This window comes from Scophthalmus maximus, chromosome 13 (genome assembly GCF_022379125.1).
Source record: "Scophthalmus maximus strain ysfricsl-2021 chromosome 13, ASM2237912v1, whole genome shotgun sequence".
Taxonomy (NCBI): domain Eukaryota; kingdom Metazoa; phylum Chordata; class Actinopteri; order Pleuronectiformes; family Scophthalmidae; genus Scophthalmus; species Scophthalmus maximus.
This window is the reverse complement of record NC_061527.1, coordinates 6,452,472-6,475,886: the sequence shown is the minus strand read 5'-3', so window position 1 is coordinate 6,475,886 and position 23,415 is coordinate 6,452,472. Positions and strand designations below refer to the sequence as shown.

Here is a 23,415-nt window from a genome sequence, read left to right as displayed (position 1 = left end):
TGCTTATGTTGAAGAAAAAACCTAGCAGGTTTATCTTTTTTTCTTCTTCTCATTTCTTAGACCCATCCATCAAACCCCAGCCGACGCCAGAGGTCGACCCAACTGTGTTTGAAAAGAGATTCCTGAAGATGATCAGAGACCTGGGAGAGGTGAAGTGCTCCTCTTGTGTGGTTGTGCTGTTTTTGTGGGTTTACCTCTGTACGGCAGGTCATACTTTTTATAAAAAACAATCTGCGATTGCATAACCGAAGCGACTTGGCCATTTGGTTTAGATTATTTGGTTAATGCTTTGTATTAAAATTAGTGCTGTCAACATTAACACGTTAATATTTGTGCTAATTGTGAAATATTTAAAGCGTAAAAAAAACGCCATTGACGCATTTCGTTTACTTCCTGTGGCGGCCGACCTGTGTGACGACGTGTGCCGCATAACTGTTAGCGAGTAGCCATCCTGGCTCAAGATAGATACGGGCAAGGAACGAGTTTAAGGTGTTTAAAGTTCGTTTTATCACAAAAACACATGTGAGAAGTGAAACAGGGAAATATGCGATACAAAAGCGAATCAGGAATTGTTCGTTACGTCAAAAAGAAACTGATGAATAGATTGCAGGATACTCTAATGTTGAAAGAAACAGGAAGTAGTTTGAGTGGACGCTCTGTATTGTGCGGACGGAGAGAAATAACTAGACGTGTTAATATGTGGATCCGTATTAAAGCAGCTCGGGGTTACGCTCATCATCTGTTGACGTGAAAATGCTCAACATGACTCAAAAAAGCCCTGTATATAGTCTGCGCAATGATTTTTTTCAGAAACACGGAAAGGGCAGAGAAATGGGTGAAGAAATCGCGAATTGTGCCATGAATTAATTAATTGTTTTTAATCGATTGAATTAATTAAAATGTAGAATTTCCTTCAGTTATGTGAGAACTTTGGTGATTATGGTTCGCCTCAGCTTACTGCTGAAAAAAGAAAATGCTACCAGGAGTATTGTTGCCTTGTGGCGGTGATTAAAAAATGTCTCTGGTTCCCTCATGCAGGGCCACTTTGGTAAGGTGGAGCTGTGTCGTTATGACCCTCGGGGAGACAAAACTGGCGAGCTGGTGGCGGTGAAGTCACTGAAGCCTGAGAACCGTGAGGAGCAGAGCAACAACCTGTCGAGTGAGATCAACATCCTGAAGGCGCTCTACCACGAAAACATTGTCAAATACAAGGGCATCTGCCAGGAGGAAGGTACGATTGGGAGAGCTGCGCACACAAACAACACCTTTTTTAGCCGCAGACAAATAGAAAAGACATTGCATCTGCGCTGAAGTAATGTCCTCTCATGCCTGGGCAACACAAACTTTAAGATCATGATTGATGAGTTTAAATTGTTTAACCAAACATCTGCACTCATGTACGACACCCTGTCGCTGCCTATTACTGAGCTTTAGTTTTCATAGTGAAATAATGGCGGAGGTGGGCGGCGTCCATATTTCTGTCAGAGCAGCTGGAGATGACATTTTTATGTCTTTGTATCTTTTTGTAAAACAAAAGTGAAATGCTCTTTCTCTTATTTTGGTTTGTGCTGTTTAACACACACACACAATCTGTCTATACAGTAAAGCATTATCTGCTTTGCAGGTGGTCAGGCCATCAAGCTGATCATGGAGTTTCTTCCGCTGGGCAGTTTGAAGGAGTATCTGCCCAGGAACAAAAGCAAGACCAGCCTCAGCACCGTGCTCAGCTACTCTATCCAGATATGCAAGGTAAGGACCGTTTGTCGTCAGACCTGCGGGCAGAATTTTGTTTGTGATTGTCACATACTTTGACAGAGGTATTTAAAGAGCAGGAACCTTCAATTGGCTGTCATCATGAGTCCATGGGGTTATTGGTTGTTCACCCTTAGAGATTTATAGCTAACTGGCCAAAAAGCACCTCAGGAAAAAAAACGAAACAAAAACGACTGGACTGATTAATTAGTTTTAGAGGGGTGTTGATGATGTAAACTTGTTAATGATCGTTAATGATGGAGACATCGGGTGGGAAACGGAGCAGATGTTAGAAAAACACTGCACCATCACGGCTGGCAGTGCAGTAAGTGTTTTTGATTAATAGATGACGCATCAGATACGTGACCCTGAGAGGAAGTGACCCTGTTTTTTTATTGTTTTTTAAGGGAATGGAATATTTGGGATCTCAGAATTACATCCACCGAGACCTTGCCGCCCGAAATGTGCTGGTGGAGAATGAGAGTACGGTGAAGATCGGAGACTTCGGCCTCACCAAGAGCATCAAGGAAAATGATGGATACTACACCGTCAAAGACGACCACGACTGCCCCGTTTTCTGGTGAGTCAAACGGGACGGAGGTTAGAAAGACACTCACACTGTGACAATACAAACCGGGGTCTTATTGTCCAAAGAGAGACTTTGTAAAAGGAAGTAGAGAATGAAAAGCAGAGGAGATACTAAAGAAAATGACAATGAAATGATCCGGAGTTATAGTTCATGAACCACATATGGAAAAATGGCGACTCATTCAGGCATAGAGCATAGATTCAAATTATTTTCTGCATTAAACTGACTCTTGGTGTTTTCACACCAAACGCAAAGCAAATTTTTCCGCAAGTTTGGCCGCAGGATCATTCTGTGCTTATTTGCGTCATTCGCACGAACCACACAAGAACGTAATACGAGTCCTTGCTCTTCTTTTTTGTTTTCCAGGTACGCTCCCGAGTGTCTGACTCACTGTAAGTTCTACCTTGCCTCAGACGTTTGGTCCTTTGGGACCACGATGTACGAACTCATCACCTATTGTGATCCCACCAAGAGCCCGATGGCGGTCAGTACGAAGCTCTCTCTCTCTCCCGTCTCTCCTCACTCGAAAGTAGTCGCACAGTAAAATAAAAATATGAGTAACAAAGACATATGCACAGGTCATGTGAATCTAAAGCGGAGACTTTTTTAACGTCTTATAGTTTTGCTCTCATTTCAGTCTTAAGCCGATTTTCATCATGCGTTGTTTCTTCCTTTTCCTCGCTCACACAGCTCTTCCTCAGTATGATCGGTCGAACTCAGGGTCAGATGACCATCATCCGGCTGGTGAAGGTGTTGCAGGAAGGGAGGAGGCTGCCGCGTCCGGAGAGCTGCCCCGAGCCTGTAAGGAAACTGTCGCCTCATATAAAACATGAACTCAATGCAACACGATCTGCATGAGCATTTAAATGAGTCAGATAACAAACAGGACAGACTGCCGTCTTAGAGAACCGATCGGCTCATGCTCACTTGCTTTTTTATCTTTGAGTCAGAGAAATTAGAGAAAGATGACTTTTTGAAGCGACATCAGTGGTTTAAAACACCATGGAAGTATTGATAAATGTAATTATCTCTTTTATCCGTGTCTCGGTGATCACTTTGCCTGATTTGTAAAAGGCAGATTTTAGACAATGACAATTCTCCGGGAGAAATCTACCTGCGGAAATCCGGTTTCCTTAAATTCTCCGACATTAGGAAAACCATGTTCCTCGCTTTAACGACATCTTAGAAATCTGCTGACTGGAGAAAGTTGACACGGTTACTTAGATTGAACAAATTTTATATAGAGCTTTCCTTGTATTATGACCACTCAACTTCTCCTTCACCCATTAAACACACATTCACACAGCGCTGCTATTTACCGAGCACACTGCAGAGTCGACGCAGCCATTTTAGGGTGTTAAGTGTGTTGGACAGTTCGGCTTGCGAACTGGAGTAAGCGGGCATCGAACCACCGGCCTTCTGGTTAGTGGACGACCCTCTCCATCTCCTGAGCCACAGTACATGTGCAGTAGCAGGTAGATTCTTTAAGTCCATCGTGAAATACTTAACTAATATTGTCTGAAGCACATTTATTCGTGGTCTTGGATGTTAGCATGTTAGCATCTGTGTTGACCTCAACAGGCAGAGAAAAAAAAATCTTGAGTTTCTATCCTCAATGTTTAGCCCCAATAATCTCTTGCTTTGTGTCACCTTTTATAAAGATGCAAGTGCCACTTAAGACGCACAGATTTTAAAGTTGGGAAATAATCCTTCACATGTTTGAGCGTGAGCATTTGCAAAACACCTCTCCTGCAGGAACGTGAAGTAACGGCAGCAGCAGCAGCAGCAGTTTAAAAGTTGCAGATCTAAAACATGTGGATTTCAACACGTGTTGCTTGCGTTTCCCACGTCACCCCTGTAAACCCACTGTGAACACGGTCTGCGTTTTTTCTTCCGACAGGTGTACGAGCTGATGCGCAGGTGCTGGGAGCATTCGCCCGAGAGGAGAATCACCTTCAAACGCCTGATCGAGGAGCTGACCAACATGCAGCAGCTCAAGCCGCAAAACGACTTTTAAAAAAAAAAAAAGAAAAGAAGAAAAAACCTCCGGCAGGAGATGTGGACTCTTGCATGCAGACCTGGGAACAGAACTTTGCCCCCAGATCAGCATCTCGCTTGTGCTGTTTCATTTCACCAAGATAGACAGAGTGTCGGAGCTCCTTCACATATAACCCCCAGCTCATAACAATCATTTAGCAATATATATAATTTTTATTTTTTTTGAAACATTTTTATTTTGATGGTCACAGAAGCAAAATCGTGTTAAACATTGTAGCCTTGTGACCTTGTTTCTTCCAAAAGGACTTCCAAGCATAACCAACACATTTAACTGACCGTGACTGTGAGAAGTGTCGAACTCACGTGGACCCGTCACGTCACCCGCATATCGCGACGGGCTCCGGGGGTTTTTGTAACCGTGTGGACCTGAGGCCTGATCTCACTCTCATTCTCGACGGAGGCCGGAAAGCGGGAACGTGAGCAGAGAGAGGAACAATTTGAATGAGTGATGTGGAATCCCTGATGAATCATGTCGAGAAAGGGTTCCGAGCGGACGGGGACGCAGATAAACCGAATGTGTGCTCGTCAGCGTTTTTGTTGAGACTCTCTGTGCAGCAGACACAACGAGAACTGGCATCGAACCGGAGCCGGTGATCAGTCGGCGGCAGCGGCAGCGTAATGAAACGGTTTGTTGTTCGTAGTTTTTCATTTATCATTTTTATAGTCTCACATTTCTACGCCCCCAAAGTATCTTTGGGCTTTGGACTGTTGGTCAACAACAGAGTAGCGTGAATGTTCGGATATTCAGTAGACGACACCGAGACGATATATCGCATTTTAATCTTTGTTTATTAATTGATATTACACATAAAGAAGTGTAATAACGCCTTCCTACCTTCAGATGGCAAGCGTGACGAGACGACAAGAAGCAGTTTGAGTTGCGTTTGTGTCTGATCGGAAAAAAATCCAGTTTTTCCTTTTTCCAGATTTTGACGAATCATAACATCTAATCTTCCTCTTCAAACAGCCTAGAGATGTAACTTGTAAAGTCCAATTTTAAGATTTGCAAGGAGTTTGGTTTTGTATTTTGAATTCTCTGATCAGGTGGTACGGCTAAAAAGAAAGAAGGCAGATCAAAAGAAACAAAATGAATCAGGATAATCCTGCTTAAATCCTCAAAATACAGCACTTGTGTCGTTCAGGGGTGAGGGATTAAGACTAGGATCCACCACTTGAGGGCAGCAAAACTTCACTTCTCTTCCTCGCTACCACACATTTAAGGTGTGTGTGTGTGTGTGCACGTGTGCCCTTATGTTGCTAGAATAAGAGCAAATTGTCATTGTTGCAGGACTGCAGTTGGGTCAGCGTTTGAGGCGAGAGAGATAAATCACAGATTATTCACATTGCATTTATGTATTGGAGAAATTTTATTTCTTTTCTTATTGACATTCATTGTTGTTGGTTTCTTTTTGTTTTATTTGTAATCCTCCCAATGTGCCCGGAAATGTATAAAAGCGTATTTTATCAATGTCTGTGTGTTGTCCGGTTTGAGCAGAGGGTTCGTTGAGGGAGTGTGTGTCGCTGTGACATGTCGCTCACATCACGAGTTCAGAAACGGTCAATTCACTTTGACGCGACGGGGACTTTTACTGTGAACGTTGGCAAATGTTGAGAGAGCGGAAAAAGAAAAGAAGACTGTCGAGGAGACACCATTGCGCTTCAGTCCATGTTTTATTTAGGAATGTAAAAGACAATTCCTTCTGCTCAAAATAAGAGAAAAGAAATTTATTTTTCAAAATATAAGACAAAAGTATGAATTATGGAAGGTAAAAGTATCCATAAGTACACAATGAAAAAATAAATAAAATCAACGTTTGTTTTGTTCTCTCTGTGTCCAAATGCAGTATCGTCATTATTATCACCATCATCATTATTATCATCATCTACTGAAAACTATTTGTTCTATATATTACAGTTGTATGTACGCATGCTAAAATTGCTCTAGAAATACTTTATTCACAGTAAAACAATACCAACGTCAGTGTGATATAAAATTTTTGCAAAAAATCTACAGTATATTTCAGGTCAGAAAAAAAAAATCCACAAATTTTGGCAAAAAACAAAAACTGTTTACAAAACAAGAAGCACGGCAAATCTAGATTCATCTATACAGCCATTAAAGTGTCAGAAAAATCGGGATATATTTCAGTATTGCAAAGCTATGTGTTCAAACACACACACACACACACCTGCCCCTCCACCGACCTTGTGTAACGTGGTTTTCATACGACAGTCAGGTCACGGTCGTCCAATCGGTTCGTACGAGATTCAAGAACAACTCGCGTGAAAACGCAGACTTTGTTTGTGCTGTGTAACGTTCAGGGAGCCGGGTACAATCATCATGAGCACGTCACGTCTCGGTGGCACAGAAACGAGTAAGAGATTTAAAAAAACAAAACAATCACAAACGGGCCTGACATCACTGATTGTTACAAAACTAACCACAGGCTTGAAAAATTATTTATTTCTCGGCTGTATAACTGTATTTCATACAATCATACTCAAACTGGAGGAGGCAGTGTTGAAGGTAATATTGCGACGTAAATTAAAACTCCCAAATAAATTATACATCCATCCTTTGGAAAAGAACTTGTTCACAATCAATCAAACTGCACAAAAGTGGTAACTGTACCCAGATGTGGTGATGGTGAGAAAACCGAAGCGTTTTGGGGATTTTTTTGGGTTAAAATGAAATAAAGAGTAGAACCAAACACGCCTGATGCAAGACGGTTGATGAGGGGGGTTAGGACATACAGGCAGAGGTGCGTCCAGGAAAGATGATCCCTTGAATCTCGCAAACACGGATTCAGGCACATAATGACGTGCGGAAAGCAAACTCAGGTTGTATTCATAGAAATAAATCAACATCTGACCAGGTGGCACAAGTTCTCCCTTCACCAGTGGGGGAGGGATGGTGCTCGTCAGCCGGCCCGAACCACTACGATTTACTCCACAGGAGACAATAATAATAATAATAATTTTTTTTTAAATCGAAATGGTGAGCTTCATAATGTATTCGTATGGATTTGGAGCACAGCAGGAGAGCACGAGTGAGAGTCCATTAATACTAATAACCAGAGCAGAGGAGAGACGTCTCCAGTGGAGGACAGCCGGAGTTGTGTGTGTGTGTGTGTGTGTGTGTGTGTCGGCTCTACAGGTACAGTCTCTGCGACATGCATGAATGTGGCAGACGAAACCAACACTCCTCAGTGAGGAGGAGAAGGAGAGAGAAGTAAAATGAATAAATAAATAAAATAATCCCTGCAGCTGAGAGCAGCTCCACCTGTTTTTTTTCTATTCTTTCAGTCCGTCTCTCCTAACTCACATTACCTGCCAGAGAGCCCCCCCCCCCCCCCCACACACACACACAAATGGATAAGATATTTTGAAGAGACATAGTTTAGAAAAAAAAAGCAAAAAAAATGATGTTAAATATAGGATTAATTTATTAATCCTCGAAAAAAGATATTGGGTTCAGATATGGAAGCTGGACGTTTGGCCACCGGCTGTCTGAATTCACATCTAGGCAAATGTCAAAACAACCACAACAACAACTACAGGTAACGTCTGGGGCTGAACTGGAATCTGTTCATGTACTTAATGAATCCACAAACAATGAACCAAGTCTTCACTAACAGGTCAGCTTTAATATATGCGAGTCATTGAATAGGCGAAAAAAAAAGCATGACATCTGCAGTATTTTTTTGCTAAATAGAATATGTGCACACATACAGACACGTGGCACAAATAAGGCTTTGATTAGCAGCTACTCTTCCTCCGTGTGAATGTGCGTGCGTGTGTGCGCGTGCGTAGGGATATACATTGCCTTCAGTTTGAGTTTAAGCCTTTTTTTTTATCAGTATTTAATAATTGTACTGTACACCACCACTGACACTCAGCTCATGTAAACATCACAAACATCCCTGTTTACACCTGCTGTTGGTTTTCACTGTGTGTGTGTGTGTGTGTGTGTGTGTGTGTGAGCCTGGTTGCCATGGCGACGCGAGTAACACTCTGCTCCGAGATATAGAGTTGTGAGTATTACCTCGCATCAAAGGCCCCACTGTAACACAGGAGGACTATATAATGGGACAAAAAAAACAACAACTATTTTACATTCAACGTTCTACAGCAGTAGGAGCCTTAGTTATTGCCGGTTTTTTAGACGAGAAGCTGTAACATTAACATGTCAAGCCCTCTCCATTGTAATAAATATCAAACAAGCCTCCTGGACATTTCAGTTCATAAGCCTGTGCACTACAAAAAAATAAAAAATAAAAAATAAACCCCAAAAATAAATACAAATGATAATATAAAGATTTTTTTTTTCTAATTGATTATGAAAGCCACTGGAAAGAAACCTGCATAACAACATTCAGCAATTACAGTATTTAGTTTTGACCTAAAAGGCGCAGACACTCTACCTCGACCTGAGTCTGATTCTGAACGTCTTTCGATGACAAAGAGTGTCCCACTCCCACACTACATAATCATTTCACACAGTACATCATCTTCATTGTACGGAAGAGCACTAGGGCCAAGGAAATAAAATGAGAAGTCGAGAAGTTATGAAGTCGAAATATCGAGGATAAAGTTGGAATACTATATCGTGAATGAAGTAGAATTGTCCAGGATAAAGTTGGAATACTATATCGAGAATGAAGTAGAATTGTCGAGAATAAAGTCGAAATGTTGAGAATAAAGTTGAAATACTATATCGAGAATAGAGTAGAATTGTCGAGAATAAAGTTGAAATACTATATCGAGAATGAAGTAGAATTGTCGAGAATAAAGTCGAAATGTTGAGAATAAAGTCGAAATACTATATCGAGAATAAAGTAGAATTGTCGAGAATAAAGTTGAAATACTATATTTTGAATAAAGTAGAATTGTCGAGAATAAAGTTGAAATACTATATTTTGAATAAAGTAGAATTGTCGAGAATGAACTTGAAATACTATTACGAGAATAAAGTCGTGAATTGTGACCCGGAAGCACTTTTCAGCAGCACCAAACAACCGGATGTTGATGTTTTGTTAGCCAGTTTGCTAAGCTAACGCTAGCTGCTAACCAAGTTGTAAAGTTGCGATATCATCATTGACCGGCTGAATCTGGAAGCAACGCTGCGGTGACGACGGGCGTTTGCGCCTGAACGTCGACGTGTGTCACTGACACGATAACGTTCAACTGAATACAACCGTGAATGATTTTTTTGAGAGGCGCACAGTTAGCGTAGCTTTGCTAACGTTCGTTAACGTGTGACAGCTGAACTGGGACCACAACACGGACGTTTAGGGCTATTTCAACTTTAATCTTGACATTTCGACTTTATTCTCACATTTCGACTTTATTATTATTAAATTGAAATATATAATTGTATAAAAAAATATATAATCATTAATAAAAAAGAAAAATTTTCCCCCTCATTTTTTTTTCTTATGCCTGGCCCGAATATTGTTCCGTATCATTGTATATATACGAGAAAATAACATAATTCACCTTTTTATACCAACGGTGACTTTGGGATAATCACTATGTCCTGCATTTTGTCACGCGTGTGCTTCAGCTGCATGAATAGTAACTTTCTATATGACTATACTTTCACTTTTTGCAGTGTGAAAACACTTCATACTCAAAATGCGTGAAATCATTATGCAGCATGGACTCGGCACACCGGCGAGGAGAGAGGTCGACCACCTAATATTTGGCTTCAAATGTTCAAAACCAAACCAAGTGACCACGTTTAAGATGATTCTCTGTTCATAAAATTGACTCGAATAGCATTGGGTTATTTATATTACAAATATAGATAAGAGCATAGATTGCAAAAAATCTAAAATCAAATAAATCAGACATGTTTTCCTTTCGTTCAGATAAGAAACGCTCACAATTGAGCTGGGAAATGTTCATCGTGCTGGGTGATGATATTGTTCTGTGACGCATGGCTTTATATATTCTGTATCACACACTGTATAATATACTGTACAAGCCTTTTTTTATTCTCTGGCCCGTCTTCATAAGAAAAGGTCCATTTATTGAGGGAAGCCGCTGTAAAGTCACCACAATTAAGGGCTTTGATTTATTCAGGCCCCTTTTTCTTCGTTTTTTTCCTGATTTTTCTCCCAACCTTGGGATTTAAATGGCTGATGCTTCCTACAGATAAAGCATATCAAACACACGCACACACACACACACACACACACACACACACACTCACACTCACACTCACACTGCAGTCCTCCGCATGAAGAAGAGATATAAAAAGAGGAGGCTGGGCAATAAAAAGAAAAAAGACACTGAAGCAGGAGTAAACAGATGCCAGATCGACTGACGAAACAAAGTGTGTGTGTGTGTGTGTGTGTGTGTGTGTGTGTGCGACTCCATTTTGTCCTTTTGAAAAAGGAAACACAAGAGGAAGGGATTTGACTGGCGGAACCAGTCCTAAGACCGGTCGCCTGGCTGGAAATACAAAAAAAAAGCAGCTTATACGTACAGATACAATAAAACTTTTAAGTATACATTATTATATTAGAAAAAAAACATGTACAAGTCGATATAAGTTAAGTTACAAGTCGACACGTTTGACAAAATAACGAGAGCTTAAGAGTTAAGGCTTGAAAAGGACAAAAGCAACACCATGTGTGTGTGTGTGTGTGTGTGTGTGTGTGCGTGCGTGTGTATGTGTACATAAATGCCAAGAGCACTATGGCTTGTTTTAACTTGAGCCATTTGCGAACCCTAAATCTATCAATACCTACTGTTAGGGATGCAAAATGGCAGCCACAGAAAGGCCACTAGAGGGGGCTGTGGCATCCGGCGGACGCCGTCTGTGCCTCCCTCCATAAGCTTGAGGCTTTGAGGTGGTTTCGGGTTCATACACTAGAGCCTCTTCCTCTTGAAGTAGTCGGCGTACTGGCCGCCCAAGCCCTGCGAGTGCTGCCCGATGTAGGCGCCCTCCGATGACGTCACTTCCTGCACCGCCAGCTGAGGATACTCTCTCTTGTGGCCCCTGGTCTGGTTCTGAAGAGACGGGGGACGAGAAGGGGGCTGTTAGAGGTGAAGGGAGCGCGGGTAGATAAAGGACATTCTCACTTCACCGACAGACCTTTCCGACATGAGTGGTATCAATTTTTTCAAAGTGTATTTACCGAACTATCCCATTAAATGTTGACACAAATTTTACATTGTCATTTGATGGATTGTTCATTATTTTTGTAATAATAGGAATGTAATTTCCTTTTTTCCTGCTGACATTTTTTTTTAAAGAATAATCCCGACATAAATATTTTATATTCCAAAAAATTGTGATTTGTGGTTTGTTTTGAATTTGGAATCAATAGAAAAGAGGGTTAAAAATAAATGAGATAATTAAAAATTCAATTTTATTTTATTTTTTATAGATTTAAGTTTATTTAATGGTGAAAATAAGATACAACGTTAGAAAAAGTCGCGATTCATACTCAAAGGACATCAGTAATACTTTTTCCCGAGAAAAAAAATCTATCTTTTTTTTTGTAGATTTCTTAAAGGAGCCGTCAACGCATCTTCCTGTCTCATAAACAATGATCGATGGGCGACATCGCCAAATTTAAAGCCACAGTGCGTAATATTTAAAGGAACTTATTCACAGAAATTGACTATATTGTCCATAACCATGTGTTCATATATGTACAATCGCCTGCAACGAAGAGCCGATGTTTCTTCGTCAACTTTGAATGAGTTGAATATAGTGACATGAGGTGGACGCGACCTCCGTGTAAGTCGCCATGTTTGCTACGTTGTGTCGAATACGGTTGTTGCACAAAACGGTCCAGAGTACGTCGCATTGGCGTTGAATTTTTCAGCGCTGCTGGAAACCGGAAATGGAATCAGCGGTGCGGCACCATAAAGTGTCCCCCCTGTCGGGTGCTCAGTTGGTTGCGGTTTGCAAATTTACCACCAAGATGCCCCCACACTTTAATGTCCATGTTTTCATCACTATATCGATGACGCACCGACATTAAAAGAAGATAAACAAAAAAAAAAACAAGTGACTGAAACGTAAAGTGGAAAAAAAAGAGCTGACCAGTTATGGAATATGTCAACGACGCAAAAATCTGTGTGTGTGTGTGTGTGTGTGTGTGTGTGTGTGTGTGTGTGTTGTTCTGTCTTAAGGTCTCAGCTCCAGTGTGATGGAGCCACCGAGTCCGTCTGTCCACACAAATGGAAAATCTTCCTCCAGACGGGACTCAGCTCGTGTGTCTGGGTCCCGTCTGTCTGTCTGCTGACGCCATCACACACTCTTTAATCTCTTATCCTCCTCTTTTTCTTTAGGACCTCGAACTATGAGGACACCTTGGAGTTGCGCCGTAGCTCTGTCGCCACATCTCAGGAGAAAAAAAAACCCACACCAATAAATTGTGTCTTTTATACAAGGATTAGCCAAACTGACTATAAATGGAGGAATCTGCGTTTCACCTACATCATTAGTAATCTGAATAAATCTAGAATTCCAGCAGTAACACAGTAAGAACAAGTGCAATGTGTTGTTGGGATGATGTCGTCCCCCAGATGCCCGTCAACCAGTAGATATCAGCAGCTGCAGCAGAGACACTGAAGCTCTTGAAACAGTACGGATTCGGTCATTTCACTCACGTAGTAGTAAGTGTTCCAGTCGGTGGCGGCAGTGTGCGCGTGCGTCACGGGGCTGGGAGCGGCCGCCGCCGGGTGCGGCGCCCCGAGGAAGCCGGGCATTAGTGGCAGGGCGCTGTAGGCCGGGAGCACGGCGGCGGCCGGCAGGACGGCCGGCGGAGGAGCCGCACCGTTGCTGACGGCGTGCAGGGACACGCCCAGAGGCTTACACACATCTACCTCCTGTCAGAAAACACACATGGACACACGGTGTGTGAACGTCTCGCAGCATCAAACCGCTTCACAGGGGGAACACGAGCGAGACGCCGATTGGCGTGTCCACTGTTTATTGGGTGTCCACTGTTTATTGTTGGGTGGTTTCACACACAAGAATCTTCTGTTTGTCAATGTACTCGTGCAGGTTACGCCCCCTAGAGGCCAATCTTATATATATTGATCACACTCAACCATAGCAACTCATTCGCCTCATGGAGTTGTTCTTTTTTCCTAAAGAAAACCATGATGAAACTAGAATGTTAAGATGTCATCACAACATATTTTCAGTTGGGTTTGATACCAGGAAGAAACTTTATATCAGAAAACCCATCTTATCATTTTCTCCAAGTGATCTATGTCTCCGTATATAAAGATGAGACGACCCGTCTCCACTTCCTCCTACTGTACAGTAATGAAGTCAAAAGTACCTCTGACACGAGTGCGGCCATCTTGTGTTTTTGGCGACCAGTCCATCGGCTCAAGCCCGACATATCAAGATATTTGGATGAAAACACAAATACAGCCAAATATATAGAATTTCAATTAAGAAAGATTATTTTTTTTACTTAAAATGTAAACATCTCTTCGGCATCGTTGATGCTGTAAAATAATACGTTTTCATATCGGCGAATATGAACGCAGATACCGATACCGTCTGTGACGTTACGTTGGCTGACTGATCGAGAGCTCGACGCTCAGCTGTCCACCACGACGATTCTCCCCGTTTTTTTTTATATCGCATCAAAAACCTAAATAAAAACCAAACTTGCTGGACAAATGAACACTTGAACACACGTCCGTTGGATAAGAAATGACAGATACCATCGTTGGGGAAAATGTATTTAACCTGTAGTTTGACTTTTTTAGTTTGGCCCAATGTCGCGTCTGGAAGGAGGCGGCGGAGTTCATGACCTATTTTGCGGCCGGCCAACAGAGGGCGATGTCTCCGTGGAGCGGTCATGTCGTCTAACAGTGAGCTCTGCAGACCGGAATACATATCTGCCACAAAACAAGACGCACGGCTGCATCTTCAAGCAAACGCTTGCACACACACACACACACACACACACACACACACACACACACACACACACACACACACACACACACACACACACACAGTGAGTCCCACAGCCTGCGGCAGCAGATTGAAGCGACTGGTCAGGGGTGTGTGGAGATGTCTGGTATCAGCTGCTGGGCGCAGAGTGATGTGCTCCCTCTAACAGGGTATCGGTGTCTCAGCGAGAGGTCAGCATCTCCAAATAAACACACGGACAAGCTGCGCATAAATGCCAACACGCTGCTCCGAGCTTCTGCGGCCCGGATCGCTTCCACATCATCTGCAGGACAAGATACGGTTTCACTCCGACATTCAAGGTCACGTTTTTTTTTTACAGAGAACCTGGACCTGTGAACTGATACGTTTTTGTTTGTAAAGTGTAAAGCCTTCTGAATTGCCACTGCGTGTGTGAATCGTGCCGTATTAATTAACTTGCCTTGCCTTACTCTGCAGTTTGTTGCTTGGTTACAGAAAAACCACCAAAAAGAAACAACAATGGTGAAGAGTAACTGCTGACAAGAACCAATCGATTGGAGTTGAGCGCAAGGACACAATATTCCAAAGTCAGTTTTTTAAGGGTGGAAGAGAATGATGCGAGCGCGAGCGTCTACCTTGCTGCCGTAGGCCTGGTTGGCCGCTGCAGGTTGGGAGTAGTACTGAGTGACCGCCTGCATGTAGGAGCTGTAATCCCCGTAGGACACGGGCGGAGGCTGGAACACAAAGAAGGCCTGCTTGTTCATCCTGTTCAACTTTCATTTGTGCAAAAGTTTGTGAAACCCTGGAGGAAATTACACATTCAACAGATTTTGGGAATTGAAAAGAAGTAAATAAGAAGTAAACTCCTGTAGCATCATTTTATGAATGATATGTGTCAAATATGTGAAACATTAGTCGTTTCCAACTTCCGTTTTTTGTCACAAATGATTTAATGATCTTTGGATTTTGGATGGTTTAGTAGACAAAACAAGAAAGCTGAAGATCTGGGGGAAAGTACAAGTACAATCTGCTTTTTGAGGCAATTAATTGACAAAATATCAAGCGAAATAATGTATTATGAAATCACCTGTTAGTCGTAGCCTTTCTATAGAGTGAAAATATTTCCGGGGTTTGTGGACAAAACATTTCGTTAAAACCACGTCGGCTCCTTGAGGGGTGTGTGTGTGTGTGTGTGTGTGTTACCTGTGCGTGCTCCTTGCTGTAGTCCGCGGCCGTGTTGTCCTGCGGAGCGGCAGTGCTGTAGGTGTGAGCTTGTGCCGCCTGGTAGTGCTGGTACCACTGCTGCATGGCCTCCTGTGGCACAAACACGACGTTGAAGACCGTCTGCAGCAGACGAATGCATGTTTGTCTATCTGTCTCATTCCTTAGCTATTGTTCCTGAAGACAGCTCTGTTCCCTCACCGTCTCTCTGTCTTTTCCAGACAAATGAAACCCAACCGTTTCTACGGGTTATCTCATCCCGACTCATTTGTTTGGCTGAGTAGATTGTAATTAACATTTTAAAAATGGATTTCTTCGCATCGCACCGCAAATATCAGACATGTCGCCCGCCGCTGGAGGGAGCGCGGACGACAGCGGCGAGAGGCAGCAGCGGAGGAGACGGAGAGGAAAAAAAAGAGCGACAGAAGGAAAAGAAAAGAGAGAGACAGAGACAAGCAGCCAGTGGGGGAGGCAGGTCGTGTTCAAGAGTGGAAGTGTTAAGAGAGAGAGAGAGGAAGGAAGCGGGGACAGATGAAGACACAGCGTACGCTGCCAAATCTTCTCTCATTCTGTCCAAATACCCGTAACCCCCCCCTCCTCGTCTCCTCCACCTCCCTGCCTCCTCCGGTTACAGCTCGCTGTCACTGTCGCACTCATCCATCCGCTCATTATCCACCCATCCATCCCTGTCTCTCTCCCTCTTTCTCTCACATTTCAGGCCCAGCAACAGTTGGGTGCGAATGGGAACAGGCCAACCCTAATCCATCCCTTTAATCACCATATTTCATCGCTTGTGTCCCCGTGTGAAGTGAAGTGCGCCTCCCTGTGTTGTGCTGCCGTACCTGTGTGTAGGCCTGGTTGTACTGGCTGTAGTCGGCCGAGGTGTCCGCGGTGTACGGGGCGGTCGTCGCGGCGGCGGCGGCGGCAGCGGCGGCGGCAGCGCTGTGGGAGAAGGAGGCGGAGCCCTGGGAGACGACGGGAGCGACGGAGCCGCTGTACATCCCGGGGCCGGGCTGCCCTCCCTGTGCTTTACTCCCCACCGACCCTGAGGGAACCACGGAGCCATGAAACAGATGCTTTAAAAACCAAACATATTAAGACAAGGAGTGATGATAAAAAAGAAAACCCAAACAGAACGGAAAAATTAAAAAACGATAAGATAAAAGAAAAGACATGGTTGAATCAATCGAAAGGATACCAAAAATATTAATGTACAGTTTATTTTTAAAACGTGGAGACAGTGGATGCATGTCTAACATGCAGTGGAAGTTTGTCCCCAACTCTTTGGTGCATGATCACAGATCACCGTATTTAGTTTTAGCGATTGTGTGTGGCACGTTCAGGAAGCCAGCGCCGAGCGACCGCAGCGAGCAGTTTGGAACATAATCCGTTGAAACAATCCAAACGACGCGATGGTGCCAGGACCATTTTTGGCTTCAAGGACAAGGAAGAGAATTTTAAGCTGTGAGTGTTACTGGCAGCCAGAGAAGAAGTGGTGCTGACATTGGTGTGATATGCTCCCTTTTTGCGAGTTTTGGTTCAGATTCTTTGACGCAGAATTTGTAATATTTACAGGAAAAAAACCCACAGAGAATTTCTGACATTCAAGACGTAAATTTGCGAGAAAAAAACCAATCTCGGATATTCTCTGAGATTAAATCGCAGAAACGCGAATCCACGAGAAAAAAGGTTCTTTTTCCGACAATGGGCCTAATATGCCGTCGTAATTTTCAGTCATGAACTCCAGACAATTGGAGATTTGTCCCAGTAAGAAGAGCTCACACCAGCAGGAACACTTCCAAAAGCCCCCTTCCATGGGAGGGGTGGCAGCGAGTGACCACCCGCTGCTGTATTCACACATGACCTCACCGGGACATTTCCCCCAAAAATGTTTTCAAAGGGGCCTGGCAGGAAAAGTTCTGGAAAAAATGTGCGCTGGAACATTTTTTCTACCAATACAGCTCCTCCAGGAGAGTTCGGACTCCGGCAGCCACAGATCTCTTTATTGTCTATGCATCAATGGCCGACACTAAGAGAACGATGGACGATAGTACTAGTAGAAGAACCTGTGGGACTTTGTGTGTTTACCTTGCAGGACCACGCCTGGCATCACACTGGCCAGGTTCAGGTAAGGATTGGAGGGCATGCGGACCTCTTTAGGAGGATCGCCCAGCAGAGAACTCTGACCACCGCCGACCTGAGGAGACAGATTTTAAATTGTATCATTATAATTATGATTGTTATTAATAACAGCCGCCACTGGAAGGAATTGCGAGTCAAAGTTCTGAGGAGTATTCAGTGTCAGTTTGGCCCCTTCAACCTCAGATCCGCCTTCCTACATGTCGGCTACGTGGTGCGACGGCACCAACTTCACCGTGAGGGTGTTCAAGTCGTTCCGGAAGGGTTGTTCTCTCTCCGTTAATTACACTTCCCCTCCATTGGAGAGACTTCAGAGAGGACAGCGCTGGGACTGGAACCGGTTCCCCACAGAACTTCAGAGCTGTGATTATCTCTGTACGCCGGCTTATAAGGGAGGATGACGTTAGCGGTGCAGTGTTGTATTCTATTCAAGGCCTAGTTGAGGAGATGTAGATGAGTGTCGCAGAAAGACAAATCCCTACAGGTGAACAGACAGACAGACGACTGCCTGGCCTACAGTGTCTGTAAATAAGGGCAAGACAGAAGTGCATTCTGAAAATTTCCCCAATGGAAGCGCCCTTAATGCTGTTAATGCTAAATACTGACCATTTAGCAAAACCCCTCCCCCCCAAAAATAAAGTTGCAGTGCTCACCATGCCAGCCAGGGAGCATCCGTCTGCACCGTTGTGCTGGCCCGCTGACGTATACACTCCCCCGGGGGCCTTGGGCGGAGGTGGGCCGAGGCCTGAGTTACTCATTCCCAAGGAGTAGCTCTGTCCCTGCAGCTGGGAGCTCACCATGGTCCCAGGGGGAGCAGGCTGTCTGTCAAAGGAGGTGGAGGAGGAGCAGGAGGAGGAGGAGGAGGAGGAGGACGCAGAGTGGGCTGTGGACATGGAATGGATGCTGTTTTGTTCTCCCGCTCCAGCTCGGGCCTGGAGGTACGGCATCATACCCGCTGCTGACACCACCACGGCGGCATTGTGGGTGGTTGGGGGCTCCTGGCTCAACTCTGCGAGGGGAGAAGAAGGGACAGAGAAGAAAAAGAAGGGGGGTGGGGGGGGAATCAGACAAGGGAAAATGAGGACAAATGACAAGAAAGGGGGACGGAGCACATAGGACGAGGAGAGGGATGAAAGAGGATAGGAAAAGAGAGGAGGAGAGGCAGAGAGAACAGGGAAAAAGTAAAAAGGTTAGAGCACAGAGGGACAAAGTCGAGGAAATTAAATGAAGGGAAACGAAAGCAAGGAGATGAGAGAAGCCAGATAAACACATGAAATGGCTTTTAGCGATAACCATCAGTGTCTCTGTCTCCTATGGACAGAGACGAAACACTCAGACGGCTGGAGACGGGTCTCTGGGCCGACCGTCTCCGCACAGAGCCCCGTTTGTATATTTGAGAATGGGTTTCCTCCTCGTACATCATCAGTCGTGTTTATTTACGAGGCCGGCAGCTTGTTCCACCGCCGCCACCGCACTCCAAATACTCCACTCACTCCGGGGTTTAATAAGCACAAATACGTACACACATACATATACACAAGCGCAGAGGAAAAGAAAGAACGACAACAGACGCAGGCACGAAGCACAAAGACACAATTTAAAGACGCACAAGCACAGCAACAGAGGTGAACTCGCACACACGCGAGCAATCAGGCTTATTATAAATCCAATATTGCTGTGAAAAATGGCCTCGGCAGCGCGATGAAACAATGAGCTCTAACCAGCCTTAAGCCAACAATCCCAGCTGACACATGCACTGATAAAAGCTCCACATTACACACACACACACTGCAAACGCAATCAAAGAGACACACACACACACACACACACACACACACACACAACACACAACGTCTGTGATGCATCCTTTCCATTTAAAACAACACTGCTTTTTTCGGCTGGAGATTTGAATTGTAAATGCAGTTTTCCTGAGGGGGGGGGGGGGGGGGGTGTTGTACAGTAGTGTACAGAACTGAGAGACATTCACGAATCTGGTGGCATCAACACATTTCCATTGAGGGTCAATTACATGTACATCACACTCTTCCTCTGTGTTTACATCCTTTTTTCACACACCACTTTTTTTTTAATGCTCAAATGTCACATTTTTAAGTAAAGAAGAATTTTTTTTTTATGTCATAAATACCTCAGATTATAGAACCATTTTAATAGTCATGTGTTCATTCCCTTTTTAGTTGAGTTTAAAACTAAACCTACGTAAGATCAGCTTTTGAAGCTAAGAGTTTAACTTATTTGCATCTCACTGACTTATTTGCAATCACAATATGATTTTATTAACTGCTGGTTTTAATGATTACACTCTTTTGGGGGGATTTATTATCGACTAATTCGTCAAATAATGCACCTATATTTTTTTCCTATCTAACTCGAACAGAACACAAGACTTCATCTGAGTGACAGCATGGGGTCAAAGTACCATCCTGGTTTTACAGGCCCAAAGCTTTGATGAAATGTACGAGCGTTTTTTAAAACAGGAAATCGGATCAGATTCCAGTTTAGGTTTTATCATCCCATCACCACGAGGATTATTGTTCTGGATTATTTCCCCCCAACTCAGAGTAAATTAACACAGCTTGGCACGAACAGTCCCTTCGTAATTCTTTTCCTCTAAATGATAAGTCAGAAAAGTGCTAGAACAAATACGACAAATGCAGCACAGCAATGCAGACGTCACTTGGGCAACATCGTAGCCCGGCCCTGCTCACCTGTCGGGGAGTCTCCCAGGAGGCCTTTGCCCAGTGGCACGAGGCCCGGAGGCCGCAGGGACAACGCTTTTTGCATCAGCAGCCTGGACGGGTCCCCGAGCAGACTGGAGACCTGAGGAGGAGACAGAGGAGAAGAGCAGGATGGAGAGCATTCGGGACAGAGAGAAGGAAAAAGGATATGAGCGATCGACAAAATGTGACATAGAAGAAAGGAAAGTGAGAAAATACAATAAAAGGATTTATGGGAAGGAAACAAAAAAGAAACACCGGACTATGGTCTATGGGATTATGAATCATAAGTTAATACGATCGTGTGAATAAGAACTTTGACTCCAGCAATTGAAGAAGGAACCAGAGGCGTTTCATGAGAAAACATGCAAATCAACACGTGGAAGGAAATTTCAACAGAGAAGAAGCGTGACTTGGGGTTTGTTTGGTTTCATTATAGATATGCACATGGCCACGAACCACACACGCGCACAAACACACACACACACACACACACACACACACTAAAGGTGTGTCTTACGCTGCTGATGCGTTTGTCTTTGATGTGAAGAAGCTGTTGCTGTGCGAGCTGCATGTGCAACAGGTTCTGAAGCACGAGTCCATTACCAAGCATAGCATTCTGCAACGTAAAGGAGAGAAGGAGAAGAAACAGTGACACACTTGTTCACATACACACACACACAAAGATATTCCCACACAAGATGCTGATGCTGCGGTTGTGACCTGGTGCGCTTTCCCCAGTGTGAGCAGAGCGGTGGTGAGAGGAGGTCTGAGGAACGGCAGGCCGGCGTGACGTCCGTACTTCCCTGAGGAGCAACAGACAGTGTCAGTGCCTCCATTTGTGATTTTCTTTTTTTTCTTTTTAAATCTTGCTTCATCTAATGCATTAATCAATCATCGTGTCCACAGGCAAACAAAGACGACGGATCCATAAGTCATTTACAGCAACTTCTTTCAAACAATCACGAGCGCCCGAGGTTTCATAACACGCACAGGTCGGGATCTCACGTCGGCACACACACAGCAAAGTACTTATTTTTCAAAATATCAAACTTTTATTTTGCTGTTGAAGGAGTCGTTGAAAAGAAGCTCAATCAAGCAGCAAAATAGAAAGAAAAATCAATAGACATCATAAGCAGAGAAATTCAAATTTCAAACTTCTTCAAACAGTCGATCTTTATTTGGACTCAATGCTGCGCACACACACACACACACACACACACACACACACACACACACACACACACACACACACACACACACGCACACTCCCCTTGTCTTTGACTTGTGTGTGTGTTACTGCTCTGAATGAGGCCTCCTCATAACGAATGTAATGCTAATCGTAGTTTCCTCCAGAATAGGTGGAGAAAAAGTTTAACATTTAATCAAGGCCCTAATTTTAGACTTTAATTGTCTGTGCTGTTCTTGAAGAGAGCTCCCCCACCCCCCCACCCCCCTGCGCCTCCTCCCATCTTCTCTTCTTCCTGTCCTCATTTGTCCTGCTGATGTCACACGATTTTAATTTTAATACCTGATTAGCCAATTCATCAAATAACGAAGCCGTCACCGTGGCGATTACAATATATGTAGCGGATGGACAGAGTGAATATCGGGACACGGATATGCCTCGACATTGTGTCTTAAATGAAACTTTACAATAATATATAAAAATAAAAACAAGCATAAAAACAACAATAAATAAATTATGCGAAAATATTAAAATGTCAAAAAGTTAAATATAGTATGATGGTCAACACAAACATTTTAGGAAAAAAAAATAAACAATAAAGATTAACAATGAATAGTACAACGTTAAAAGCTTAAAAAAATTGTCTTTAAGTAATATCATGTTCTTTCTATTTTACACTTTATTTGACGCATTCCTGTATTTTCTCCTGTAACTTTCCTCAATATTTCCTATAAATCATCTGGTGTTTAACAGAAAGAGACGGTTGAGAGTTACCACTAACGCCACCGTTCGAGATCGTTGTTAATTGAATCTTAGGCTTTGAAAACCTGCAGATTGAACTGATTAGAACTTCCAGAGTTCAGCTTTAGGGCCTTGGAATTTATTCCAAAGACCTCTTGCCACTGTCGTGCACCGTCGTACCTCCTCTTTTCCCGGTGTGGTACGGCCTCATGAGGATCTGCAGGGCAGCAGGGTTGGTCATGCTGGTCAACAACTGGGCCAGGTTCGGTTCCGGTAGCAGACCTTTTCTGTTACTCAGAATCTGGGGAGGAAACAATAGACACGTTAGAGGAGGGAGAGTGGGACTACTGTATGTGTGTTTACATGTATGAGTCTGCAGTACAGTGTGTGTTGTGATCTTGTCATAAGGAGCCCCGGACGGCTGTGGTAATCATTACACTAGTTTACATCATCAGAATATGTCTGCAGTGTCAGCAGGGGGGAGCTGATCTGGGGCGCGAAAGGAAAAACAAAAGAAAAAAGCAGGCAAGGACAGAGCGGTTTGAGAAAATGAGCAGGGAGGGGGAAGAGAAATATATATATATATATATATATATATATATATATATATAAAAAACAAGGCAGAAGAAGAATTGGGAGGAAAATACTGAGGGAAAAACTTAGGCAGAAAAAGAAGCAGCCACCATTCAGATATGCACCGTGATTCAAAAAGGACGTCTGTCAACTCTACACGTCGCCACCATGTTTGGAAGAAAGTCGTTCTTTCAGATGTTCTTAAAATATGCAGTCCAGTTTGTGTCACACCGGCTCCGTGACGGATTCAACGGACACATCAGGTGGCAGCCACCTTGACTGTTTTTACGGAAACGCTTCGGCAACAGCGCCTCATCTACTGTCAGTCATCATATCAAACCGTTTTAGATCAATGACATTTTCATCCTTATAGGAAAGATAGTGATGAATGAGGTAATGAGAGAAGTAAGGTCCTGATAAAGGAAAGATGGGGTTGCACGATATTCCTCTTTTGCTACCAGGATGCACCACTGGTCGTAGAGTTATGCACTTTTAA

At 43.6% G+C, this 23,415-nt stretch overlaps 2 protein-coding genes across 4 annotated transcripts in view; one reads left to right on the top strand and one right to left on the bottom strand.

The window, feature by feature from the left end:
• Window positions 1-6,224, top strand: part of jak1 (Janus kinase 1) — a 29,787-nt gene extending 23,563 nt beyond the window's left edge. For both annotated transcript variants that reach the window (XM_035648480.2, XM_047336714.1), the window contains exons 19-25: window positions 61-149; window positions 1,039-1,231; window positions 1,625-1,749; window positions 2,160-2,332; window positions 2,708-2,825; window positions 3,032-3,142; window positions 4,242-6,224. In XM_035648480.2, the coding sequence (XP_035504373.2) occupies window positions 61-149; window positions 1,039-1,231; window positions 1,625-1,749; window positions 2,160-2,332; window positions 2,708-2,825; window positions 3,032-3,142; window positions 4,242-4,358 (926 nt within the window). In that variant the 3' untranslated portion in view covers window positions 4,359-6,224. The remainder of the gene's footprint in view (window positions 1-60; window positions 150-1,038; window positions 1,232-1,624; window positions 1,750-2,159; window positions 2,333-2,707; window positions 2,826-3,031; window positions 3,143-4,241) is intronic.
• Window positions 6,225-9,198: 2,974 nt separating this feature from the next.
• The window catches only part of raver2 (ribonucleoprotein, PTB-binding 2), a 61,810-nt gene continuing 47,593 nt past the window's right edge, over window positions 9,199-23,415 (bottom strand). For both annotated transcript variants that reach the window (XM_047336717.1, XM_035648483.2), the window contains 11 exons: window positions 22,527-22,647; window positions 21,140-21,222; window positions 20,937-21,035; window positions 20,408-20,519; window positions 18,335-18,690; window positions 17,631-17,739; window positions 16,385-16,587; window positions 15,525-15,635; window positions 14,957-15,055; window positions 13,034-13,252; window positions 9,199-11,419 (listed from right to left, as the gene is read on the bottom strand). In XM_047336717.1, coding sequence (XP_047192673.1) covers window positions 11,279-11,419; window positions 13,034-13,252; window positions 14,957-15,055; window positions 15,525-15,635; window positions 16,385-16,587; window positions 17,631-17,739; window positions 18,335-18,690; window positions 20,408-20,519; window positions 20,937-21,035; window positions 21,140-21,222; window positions 22,527-22,647 — 1,653 coding nt within the window. In that variant the 3' untranslated portion in view covers window positions 9,199-11,278. The remainder of the gene's footprint in view (window positions 11,420-13,033; window positions 13,253-14,956; window positions 15,056-15,524; window positions 15,636-16,384; window positions 16,588-17,630; window positions 17,740-18,334; window positions 18,691-20,407; window positions 20,520-20,936; window positions 21,036-21,139; window positions 21,223-22,526; window positions 22,648-23,415) is intronic.